The sequence below is a fragment of the Ambystoma mexicanum genome, chromosome 2q (assembly GCF_040938575.1).
Source record: "Ambystoma mexicanum isolate Mex_15411 chromosome 2q, UKY_AmexF1_1, whole genome shotgun sequence".
Lineage (NCBI taxonomy): Eukaryota > Metazoa > Chordata > Amphibia > Caudata > Ambystomatidae > Ambystoma > Ambystoma mexicanum.
Genome location: NC_090924.1, coordinates 884,247,936 through 884,260,124, shown reverse-complemented (window position 1 = coordinate 884,260,124; position 12,189 = coordinate 884,247,936). Strand labels below are relative to the sequence as shown.

At 41.3% G+C, this 12,189-nt stretch overlaps 1 protein-coding gene across 4 annotated transcripts in view; it reads left to right on the top strand.

The window, feature by feature from the left end:
* The window catches only part of MYO3A (myosin IIIA), a 2,295,212-nt gene that overhangs the window by 1,554,370 nt on the left and 728,653 nt on the right, over nt 1-12,189 (top strand). For all 4 annotated transcript variants that reach the window (XM_069648154.1, XM_069648153.1, XM_069648152.1 and 1 more), the window contains 2 exons: nt 11,711-11,797; nt 11,905-12,028. In XM_069648154.1, the coding sequence (XP_069504255.1) occupies nt 11,711-11,797; nt 11,905-12,028 (211 nt within the window). The remainder of the gene's footprint in view (nt 1-11,710; nt 11,798-11,904; nt 12,029-12,189) is intronic.

The following is a 12,189-nucleotide window of genomic DNA, read 5'->3' as shown; positions in this document are numbered from 1 at the left end:
TACTAGTAGCAGAACTAATAAAGGACATATAAAAAATCAGAGAAATCTAGGTCGATGTACTTTTCTGTTTACAAATATAAAATAGTATGGACACATAGATCTTTGAAATAATCTCACCAAATACAAGTAGTCATAATAAAACCCAACAATCAAATGCATATATTTGAATATCGGTATAATAACCACGCAACAAAATGTCTAGAAAGAAACGATCCTTTTTTAAACGTAACTAATCGATATTCATCTTTTATTTCCTTTTTTATTGTTTTTCTTTCCCGATCACTTCTTTTTTACAATTTATTTGTGGATGAATTTTGGACATTGTTGTTCTTTTTGTACTGATTCTGTGCGAGTTGTTTTCTCATATTTCTGAATTAGTCTTTTGATTTGAATCTAAATTCATAACAGTGCAGAATGGTGTCTAATAGCCCTGAAGAAGAGCAATAGGATCAAAACATGTGTCCGCTTGACTAAAATTTGCAGAGGCTTGAATAGAAATCTATAGGAATATTTTTGTACAATGATTAACGATTTTTGTAAGAAAGGCTGTACATATGAATACTTTTATAAAAGAATATTAAAATACATAAAAATGTGTTTACAGTTTTTAAGGTTGGTGCTGACTTCAATTAAGTATTTTACCAACTTTTAGCAAAGTCCTTAAATGTGATTCCCCCTCACCTCATTGTTTCCCTCCACATATTCCTTACTCCATCTTAGTTACTTGTGCTCTGAAGCGTCAATATAAACATGAAGCATGGTGCTAAACAGAAAATAAATAAATCGTGAAGCTTTGGAAACGCAGACAGGAAAAGCAAACATGCATTCTGCATATTGCAGCATCCCAGATCCAGTTAGCTGTGTTGCAAAGGTGTTCAGGGGCAAGCACATGATAAATGCAAACTCAATCGCTGGTACTAGGAGTTAGCTTGATCCTTGATGTTCGTGTTTGGCATCATGTTTGAGATTTTCATCCACTTGTCAAACATGATGCCAATACGTTTTACTTCATTTTTATTTTAAGCAAGGCTTGAGTTTTTGATCTCGGCGTCCATATCACAGACAGATAAGTCCTGCGAATGGGGGCTTTCACGGCTGATAATGGCTTTCTAGCCTGAGAACGAGTGAAGCAAGGGCCTTTACGTGAGGGCTCATGGCTGTGCCCTTTCATCCAAAGGATGCTGTGGCCATCTGAAGATGCCTTCCATGGAGAAGTGAGGTGGCTCCTTCTCACTCTCCATGCTGCGTCTGCATCAAGAGGATGACTGCCGGCTCTGACTGTGCAGAAAGGAGGAAGGAGGGGAGTTCCGGATGCTCATTGGGGGGAAGGCAAAGGGGGTGAACGGAAACTCAGTTATATGGGGAACAGATGGAGAGAAACCGATTCTTGCTTCCATGAATGTGCACTTGGGCCAGCAGCTCCAACCTGGTGTGCATATGATTAGCTGCCCCCCCCCCCCCTCTTTGTCAGCTGCTAATGCATGGTAAACACATCTGCTGGGAAGATGTACTTGGGTGTTGCGAAATTGTCAACATAATCCAGCGTTGTACAGGAAGACAGCAGAAAAAGCCATGTCTGAAGCCACCTACTGTGGCCCTTTCCCTGACGAGGTGGGTGGCATTGCCTAAGAAAACCCTACAATGCAGAGTTGTTAAGGAGAACAAACGGCTAGTATTATTCTCTGAGGTTTTCCTCAATTCACGTTATCGTAGTATTAAAGACAGAGAGGCAGAGACGCACGCACACAACACACACACACTTTCTTAAATCTCCATCTCAGTGTCCATCTCTACCTCTCTTATTCTGTCAGCACCATCTCATGCATCGCCTATTTTCTCCATCTCTCCCGTCTTCCCATTCACCTCACAACACTGTTTCTTCCTGCCCTGCTCTCTTGTTCTTTTTTGCGATTTTCATATTCCATGTTTCTTTTTCTTCCTCCATAGTTTTTCCTTGTGGCCACTGCATTTTCGATTTCTTGTTAACTTGTCATCTCTTGCTTTCTTGCACTGTGCTTTTCTTCATCTCTCTTGCCTTCTTCCCATCGTTTTATTTTCTATTTTTATATTCATTGTGTTTGTCTTGACTTTCCTCCTACGAACATTCTCTTTAACTTTAACTCTGCTTTACTTTTCGTCTGACAATACCGGTCTTTCAGATACGGGCTACTGTAGTCAAAGTGGCACAGGACCAGCATTTCCCAGCAAGAAGAGCAGTTGCTTTGATACTTGCTTCGACAACTCCATCGAAAAGATGCAATGACCAAAAATACAAGCATTGCACCGCGTGAAATATCATGCAATAGAAAGCCATATATCAGCGAATAAGGAATATTTTACAGGTTCTTATTATAACTCTGGTCTGCACTTGTTTTTTTTCCCCCTTACCCACACTAGCTCAGGAAAATGCGAATGAAAAATCACCCGCCAAGCATTAATGCAGCAACAAACAGCCATGATCGACATTACATTGTCATAAACTGGGGCTTATGAAATGCAAAGAAGGGCAGGCGCAAAATAGCAATGCAACTAAGTGTAGAAGGCATTCTTATGCAACGTAAATGCACTGAATTACAAACTATGCAACATCTGCCAGATGTAAAACAAATGCAAAAAGGGTATGTGGCTCACTTACTGAAAATGTTTGTGTCAACTTAGAGGAAAGGCAACATATGTGAAATGTTCCACATAGAAGGCAATGGCCAGAAACAAGGCCACGAATTATGAAACCAAAGCAGAAACAACAGAACTTGCCTGGGGTCACTGTATGGCCCCATTGTGACAGTATTCTGCCTGGTGGCCAGCAGGGGAGGACTGGGAACAGAGTTCAGTCTGCTTCCTGCTTTCCTGGCGAGAGGCTGTTTTTTTTCTTTTTTGTGAGGAGCTGCAGCTACGCTGTCCTGAGAGTGCTTGTCCCTTTAAGTTCAAGCTCAACCTACAAATACGAACTCCCCGCGCGGAGCGTGGAGCGCAGAGCGCGGAGCGGAGTTCGAAGCAGAGTTCAGTCTGCTTCCTGCTTTGCTGGCGAGAGGCTGTTTTTTTTTGTTAGGAGCTGCAGCTACGCTGTCCTGAGAGTGCTTGTCCCTTTAAGTTCAAGCTCAACCTACAAATACGAACTCCCCGCGCAGAGCGCGGCGCAGAGTTCAAAGCAGAGTTCAGTCTGCTTCCTGCTTTCCTGGCAAGAGGCTGTTTTTTTTTTTGTGAGGAACTGCAGCTACGCTGTCCTGAGAGTGCTTGTCCCTTTAAGTTCAAGCTCAACCTACAAATACGAACTCCCGGCGCTGAGCGTGGCGCGGCGTTCGAAGCAGAGTTCAGTCTGCTTCAGTCCGCTGAAGAACGCGGTATAAAACCGAACTTGCCCAACATGAAACACACGACGTTGAGCTGTGAAAAAAGTGGCCCCCAAACGCGGCATAAACTTTTACAGCAGAGGAGAAAGCTCGAATCCCAACTTAACCTGACTCTAGAGGCAAGCGAGGTAAGCGACGTAATATCTAACACTAACATTATCACTGTTCTTGCGAAGGAGTCTGAAATTGAAAGAGAGTTGTGCACGCAAGGCTGCTCCATTCAAAACCCTCCATCTTTGAGCATACTAGTTTCGCAGTTTCTGCACCATCAACATACAATGCAGTCGTGCATAAGGCCAGCTAAAGTAATAATGCTAGAAACTGAAACGTTTGTTGCAAAGACCTTTGTTGACACCTCCACAGTTGTAATGAACAGTGACACAAATGTAAAAGATCTCGTCGCCAGTTGTCGAACAGGCTTTCCCTTCAAGGCCCCCCCCTTTCCTCAGCGTATGTTGATGCCTTAGAAACGCCTTTTCGACTTCGACATCACGGACATAACAGACTTAGATCTGCTTTAACTGCATCTACCTTCTGATGCCGCTTCATTAACTAACAAATCTGACACGGGAAGAAACTTAGCGACGAACAACGCGGACTGTGAAGAAGTGAAACGTATAGCCGTAAACAATGATGACATTGGCAACGGAAAAACCATGATAACAAATGCAATCAAACTTAATTCATTAGCCAACCACTCTATGCCGATTCTAAAAAAGAACATGCATGTGATGGGTGAATCGATATGTGACACCACAGACACAAAGAAATTACCTGTGAAAGACTGTCTCCCTCTGACAAGCAACCAAGAAAATGGTAACCGAAATGCTCAAACTGAACAATTAAGCAGGACATCCGGCGATGACAGTGCTGCCCTCATAAATAAATTGTGTGTTAAATCCACTTCAACTCTAACAAGCTCATTAACGTATGATGTAGCGGCTCGCGAAGCACGCCTGGCGGAACGGCTGAAAGCTGACTACCTCCAGATACAAGAGCGTTTAGAAGCAAGCTATATACAGAAATACGCGACAACGCCGCAGGCCAAAGATCACTTATTGATCAATAACGTTTCACAGGCGAAAGACAACACAGAACAAAACGTGTCATGTGGCAAAGCAATAAATCAGAAGTTGGCTCTAGTCAGTTCATGAACCCAAACTAGTAAACAATACACAGACACAGAAGCAGAAATGAGCTTGGCAACTGCAAATGGCCATCAAAAAAAGATGAATGCAACAAAGTCAACAGAAAATCCCCAACACCATCAGTAACAAGTCCCACTGACAGAGCTACAAAAGAACATCTGTCAATTGCGGCTAGTGTCCAAATACATAACAATGTGTTGGCAGCAAGCTCAATTGCACTCTTACCCTTTATGAAACTCTACGAGACCTTGAACGACACCATGCAAGACCAAAGTTCACTCTTAGTCTCAATGAACAACAAATTGCAGACTCTAGAAAAATTTACGGAAAATCTTTCACGTTGACTTGGCTATGAAACAGAGTCCTCACGAAACTGGCAATCCCACGTAAACGTGATAATAAAACGTGAGGCAAGCGAAAGATCAGATCTAATTGATGTTGTAATTGAATGCACGAAGTGGATGCGACATAATGTCTCGTTGCAGCAATCTTGCAATCCTTACATGTGAAACGGCGTAAGTGAACCAGTCATAGCAAGTATGCCTGCTGGTGTGATTCCTCTATCTATGGAGACTACGCCATGTCTGAATATGCAAAAGGCATCGTTGCCATGTGTTATTACACAAAATGAGAAACCAACTGCAAACAAGGAAACTTTGAGATCACCAGTGATGCAAACAATTGCTGAACAAAATCAAAAAGCACAACAAGAGAAAACCGAAATAAGAGTAGCAGCTCTTCAAAATGGAAAAGAGCACACAGCTCCAAAAATTACCATTCCCTTGGACCAGGAAAGCAGACCAGTGGTTCCGATAGTCAGTGAAAAGATAATCACATCAAACAAAGCTTCGTTTGGCATATTCACTGGCTATGCTGTTTCCATAGAGAAGCCAAACGATTTCTCATACATAAAAAAGAAGGGGTCAAAGAATGCCCAAACAAGAAAAAAAAGGAACCTGTGGCCAAAAGAGCTCACCCAAATAACTCAAAAAGTTCATACGAAACTTCACTATTCCATCAAGACTGGGGCTATTTGAGCGAAATGTGAAGAATTCAGAAAACCTGAAAAAATTGGAGAATGAAAAAATGCACGGAAATGCACCTATAATCTTAAAATCAAACAAAAGACACCATGTCGAAATTGAAGAGTCTGAATCCTCTGAGGAAGATAAATCGATCGACCTATGAGACCTATCAACATATTCCATCGATGACGATGTTGAAGAAGACCCCGACTTTGAGATTGTGGCAAAAACAAATGAACGTAATAGAATACAACGTTCAAAAGTGTCCGATGGTCAAACCAGACCTCCAAATGTAATAAATAAAGACATTGAAATATCCAATGTGGGGAGAGTATTGAGGAAAACAAGGATTTGTGTACCAGATCCGCAAGCCAAAGAACAGATGAAACCAAAAACAGGCTGTGTACATTCAAGCTTAAAGACTTCATTGAAATTAAATCCAAGACAAACCAAAAGACAACAGCTACAAGAAGAAAATAGAGACCAACTCAAAAATGCAGTATGGAAAATTCAGACAGAAAATGTTTTGGAAGAAAAGAACGAAGTAAACTTAAATAGAAACAACATAATGAAGCTCTTACACAGCATCCCAGCTCTGCGAACAATCCGATCTGATGATATTGCGATAGTCGAATACACATCGGAAAATCGCTCCGACTGCGTGATACTGCACATGAGATCCAAATTCAGTGCTAAATCCATAATCAAAGCAAGAGACAATCTGCTATTTTTTGGATTCGATACAAAACCACAAACTGAGAAAGAAGAAGCACACGCCGAGAATGAAGAAGAAGAACAGAGCATAAATGGCTCGCATGAACAACGCATAATTGACTTATGGAACAGGTTTAACACATCTCCGAAATCGACCAATGCGCACAAGCAAAAGAAATCCAACTTAAATTTTGTCAGTAAAGGTGGAAATTCGCTGAGCAACAACTAGCAAAAACAGATAGGAGAAACCAGTACACATTTATTGACATCCTGGAACAATCGAGGCTTTGAGCATCTTTTCCAAGATGCGGCTTGGACAAACGGAACTCACTTTATAATATGTCTACAGGAGACATGGTTGCGTTCAATGCCCAGTCGAGACGGATATGCAATCTACCAAAATCCGGCAAGTAAAAATCTGTTTGGAAGACCATATTCAGGACTAATCACAATGGTCAAACTTAGTAACAAATTGAAAGTTCTAAGTTCAAACAATCCTAATTTATTCATCCAAACTACGATTCTCGAGGAAAACAGTCCACCCTCTGTATAGACTAAACAGATCATAGTGATAATCTTATACTGGAATCCAGCGATGATATCACAAAATGACTTTATATCGGCAGTAAAAAAAGAAATTTATAGCTCTCTAGTATCCTTTCGAGACCCTTCTTTTTTAATCTGTGGTGATCTAAACTACTCCTGGTTCAATGAAGCTAATCAACCGAGGCCCTTTAATGATCACAAACAACCAGATTTCCATCAACATCGAGGTCAACAATGGACAAGAGAGATGATGATAAGAGATTGCATTATGCTAAACGGCTGCACTGAAGGCGACATCCCCGCGGCGAAAACATGGCACAGGGGACCGTCAAAAAAGACTCTTGACTATATTTGGGCCTCCAGAAATCTACACACTAACTATCATACCTACTGAAAAAAGCGATCATGATCCGCTGACGCTCTTCTGGCGGACGCCAGTTGAAGAGAGGTCTATTCGATACACCGCAGCTGTGTAAATAAACACTGGAAAGAACAGATTACGAATAAATGGTTCACAAATTGTAGATTTAACTTCAATGATGAAGTGTGATGACAAAATAGAATCCGGAATAAATTATGAACCATTGCTACACAAATTCAAAATCAGATCAAATGGTGATAAAATCGATCTATTGGCCGTAAAACATTCTTATAGCGCCAAACTTGACGAAGCTAAAAAAAAAGCTAAAACAAGATCTCAGAATAATAAGAAAAACACAAGCGCCGGGAAAAGAAAACATGAGAAATAAACGCTGTCAGAAATATCGAAATTGGCTAAAATCCTTCAATGCAATACGAGATCAAGACCAGGTGGAACAAATGTTAAAATTGATTATATCCAAAGATACTCGACACATCTGGGAAATAATCAATACAGGTCAGCTTAGGCAGTCATTTGCGATGTCTAACGGAGTAAACGCTGAAAAGTGGGTGAGACATTTCTCTACGGTCTTTAAATCTGACCGTTCATTGACCTCTCCATGTCAGTTACCAAAAACATCAACTTGGGCGGTAACAGAATCACAAGAAGATATAGAGAAAGCCATCCAAAAATTAAAAAATTCTCGAGCGCCAGGGCCTGATGGCATTTCAAACGTAAAACTTAAACAAAACAAAACAGAATGGGCCCAATTTATTAAGATCTTATTTGAAAAAATTGCATCTGCAAAAACCATCCCGGAAACTTGGAAGAGAGCAGTGATTGTGCCAGTGTTCAAGAAGGGCAATCGTAATGACCCTGCGAACTATTGCCCTATCGCCCTTCTTGATACAACCGGAAAAGTGTTTGCGACATTCCTTCAAATCAAATTGGCAAAATGGGCCGAAGAAGCCAATGTGATCGATGAGCGACAGACAGGCTTCACCACAGGTGTAGGGGTGGAGCTAAATCTAACATTGCTCAACATAGCAATACTAGAAGCTTTAAAGTCCAATAAACAACTGTTTGCGGGATTTATTGATCTCAAACAGGCCTTTGATGGCATCAATAGAGGAATCTTGTGAAGAAAATTGAAGGCATGGCGATGTCCAGAAAATTTATTACAACCAGTAATGGCTCTATACTCAAACACCACAATCAGAGTATGTCTAAATAAACAGGGACTACTAACTGATGAAATTCAAACCAAAAGTGGAGTCAAACAGGGTTGCCTGTTGGCAGCCCTTTTATTCAAACTGTACATCTCAGACTTACCAAAGGCACTAAAACAACCTAGGACTTTTCCGCCAAAAATCAACGGCAGATGCATCAGCTGGATAATTTATGCAGATGACATTGTGCTCCTAGACCAGACACAGATAGGTCTTCAGAGACTTCTCTCTGCACTTCAGATCTTTCTAACAGAAAGCGATCTCGAAATAAACGTAGAAAAATCAAGAATTGTATTGTTCGGTCATAAATCCCAAGCTCGTCAAAACAAATTCCAGTGGAAGGTAAATGGAAAAATGATTGAACAAATCAACACAATTCGTTATTTAGGTATTATGTTTAATACCTCAATCGAAGAACGATGTTGGAAACAAAATTTAAGAACAAGGATGCAGATGTTTGCAGTCCAAGGAGCAAAGCTACATGCTATGTTTGGCAAGTTCACACTGTCTCCAGTTCTAATTTTCTTTCTACAAAAGGAAGTCCCAACACTCACATTTGGGAGCGAAGCCGGATGGAACATAAGTGCAAAATTTTGGGATCAAACGGAAGCATTACTCTGGTGAAAAGTACTGAAATTACCCTCAAATGTGTCACGGATTGCCATTCGACATGAATTGTGCATAGAAGCACTTCACAATACAGTGGTGTGGAAATCCATAGCAATGCTAAGGAAAATGCATCTCAGACCATCAGCTAAACCGTATGAGATTTTGATCAAGAGAGACGACCATCCATCAATGAATTTGCTGGAAATATGGGAATCTAAATTAACAAAAATATTAGATGAAGCTGATATATCCCTAGAGCAGGTCCTGCAGATGCCCCAAATTGCAAAAATGCGGATGCGTCAATGGAATTGGATCATCAATGAAGAAAAACGTACACAAATGAAGACAGCCTGTGACTTCGGACTATCGACTCACAAAGTTGGTGTTCTTCCGAAATATCTCACCAAATTTCCCTCACGGTACCATAGAGATCAATTCATCAGACTTCGACTAAATTTATACAAAACCAAAGAGACACTCATATGGAAAAGAGATCCAAAAACAACAGATAACATATGTCGATACTGTAACAAAGCCATTGAATCGACAAAACACTTGATAATCAGATGTCCCGAAATTTCTGTGGTCAGATCACTGCATATTGGGAAACACGCACCAAAAAATGACAACATGGAAGACTGGCGGAGCTATTTGATCTCTGGAACAAACCAACAACTGACGTGTGGAGTAATAAATTTCATGGACATCATTCTGTCCTCGAAGTATTCATGAAAACAACTTTTGTTTAAGTGACTAAACAATTAGTCAAGCGGCAACTTCGTGAAAGAAGCGTCGAAAGAACATGTGTTTATGATGAGATGAGAAATGTTGACAAAGTTTTTTTTTCTGTAAAACTAAGTCATATAAAAAAAAAGAAAAAAAAGAGGCCCTGTAAATTATGACTGTTGACCAAAAGAGGCCTTGGAAATAATTTTCAAAGTGGCCCCATATGACACATTTTCAGCAAGCCCGATGCTTTTCATATGTGAAAATGTGGAAATACCACACGAAAGAGGCCCACCGGGAAATCTCAGTGTCCTCACCTGGTGGTCAGGTGGCACAGACAGCAAGTTCTGTTAAATGTGGACTAAAACACATGTCGACGACTATACAAGATATTCTGGTTAATTTATTGATCAGAAAAAATACGACACCTGAACGCAAAAACGGGGCCAAATAATATCTATGTTAATTACGTTTTTGGAAACACATGTATTAAGAGAACAATACATTACATCTAATGAGTCAAATTTGTTTTTTTAGGAAATGTTTGAATGAATGAGTGAGTTTGGGATTGAGGTTGAAAGTTGAATATATGAAGTATATGATGATGAATTGTTATTTATGGTTTTAAAACATTGCATATAATAATGTACTATGTGTATATTGATTACAATTTGTAATAATATGTTTTGAATAATCCGTGACATCTCCATCCATTGGTCCACCTTCTGTTTTTGCAAATCCACATGCAGCATGACACAGTGTAGGACTGCACACAGTACTCAGGATTTCACTGGTGTATGTTTGCTGCAATTACCCACCTTGTCTGTCACAGACCTCTCCATGTTCATGTTTTTCATGTCACCATCCATATGTCCCCTATCATGGTCAAAGTGCATGCCCTCTATATTCTCCCTCTAGGAAGCCTTCCACTGAAGTCGCAATGCTAAACTGGGCCTACTACATACAAAGGTAGATGGCATGGCCTAGTAGAACAGACTACAATAAAAAGCAAATGGCAGGAAAAATATGCTGTGTATTATGGGGAACCGGGGCTTAGACTGTGACAGATCATGTTCTCCAGCGAGCATGTCCAATGGACCATGCAAGAATGGGAGCATTTTGCCTGTCACATTGGGGGTGCAGGCTGGGGAACTGCAGATCTGAATGTGCAAGGGGTGCTCCTGGGCCTCGCTGCACACACAGAATGAATAGGGCACTCACAATGTGGCATGGGGGCTCCTGTCCGCCTATGCAGGAACCAGGAAGTGCTCTGTGCTTCCTGATTCCCGTTCTTGTGCGTAGGAGCCGGAGGGGCCTTGTCATAGGAGGAGACGTTCCCCAGACCAGACAGATAGGCCTATGTGATAAAGCAAATAGTTGAAATCTTTGGCCAGACTGTCATTTTGGTGCAACCAGGATGGATATCTCAGGCAGCTGTCCATAGCCAGCTACCGCATACCACTACAGGATGCCACAAAAGGCCTAATTCCATTAGATTTTTAGCTTGCTGCTTCTCACCTACCCTACAAAAAAAGAATACCCTTTTTCTCTATGATGCACGCTTAATGACGATGCAAAAGGCGTGCACCTATACCATGGGGCTGCATGTACCAAACAAGAGGGAATGCTGCTTGACTCTCACTGGGAATTAAGTATAACAGCGGGGTCAGGGGGGATTGAGGGAGGTCACGGGGGTATGAAAGTGCCCGAACATGTTTCTGATGTTGTACATCACAAAAGCTTCTAAGGAATGAGCGTCTTCACCATCATCACCACCCACCAAAATGAAACCACTGCATCATTTTATACGCCATCTTTGATGGGGATTTCAGACTCTTGAATTGATGCAGTAGGAAAGATGCGCATGTTCTACGCAGATCACAAGTGCAATGAACATATATGCTGGTTTTAACTTGACCGTTTCCTTGAGTGCTTCATTATTTGTTGCTATTATGCGCAACTGTGCTAAAACTGTGTTTCTCGCCCTTCTCACACGTTCAAGCTTACAGAGGGTACGCCGTGCGTAAGGAATATAAAACCCCAAAGAACGATAAAAAGCTGGTGGCCTTCGTCACACAGTTCCAAGCTGGTAAGGATGCCTGTGTGCTTCTAATACAGCTTGCATGCTTGTATTCGCTGTGTGCACTGGATTTATTTGAACGCAGGCCTCATTGTGAAATGCGTCTTTTTCTTCAGCTGCCAGAGGATATCTCATCAGAAAGGAATTGAAAGAAGCGGACCTTAGGAAAAATGATGCAGCCACAACAATCCAGTCACACTACCGGGGATTTAAGCAGCGGAAAAGCTTCCAAAGGAAGAGGTACAGTGCATGCGTTGTAAAGGCCTTCTGCAAAGTCTTGAAAACAGGGACGTCATTTCACCAAAATGCCATGGGTAGCGGAAGTGACATTACATGACCATTGAGCCCATGATGACATCACAGGAAGGGATGTAATTTGACCCCAACCCCAAGTGACATCA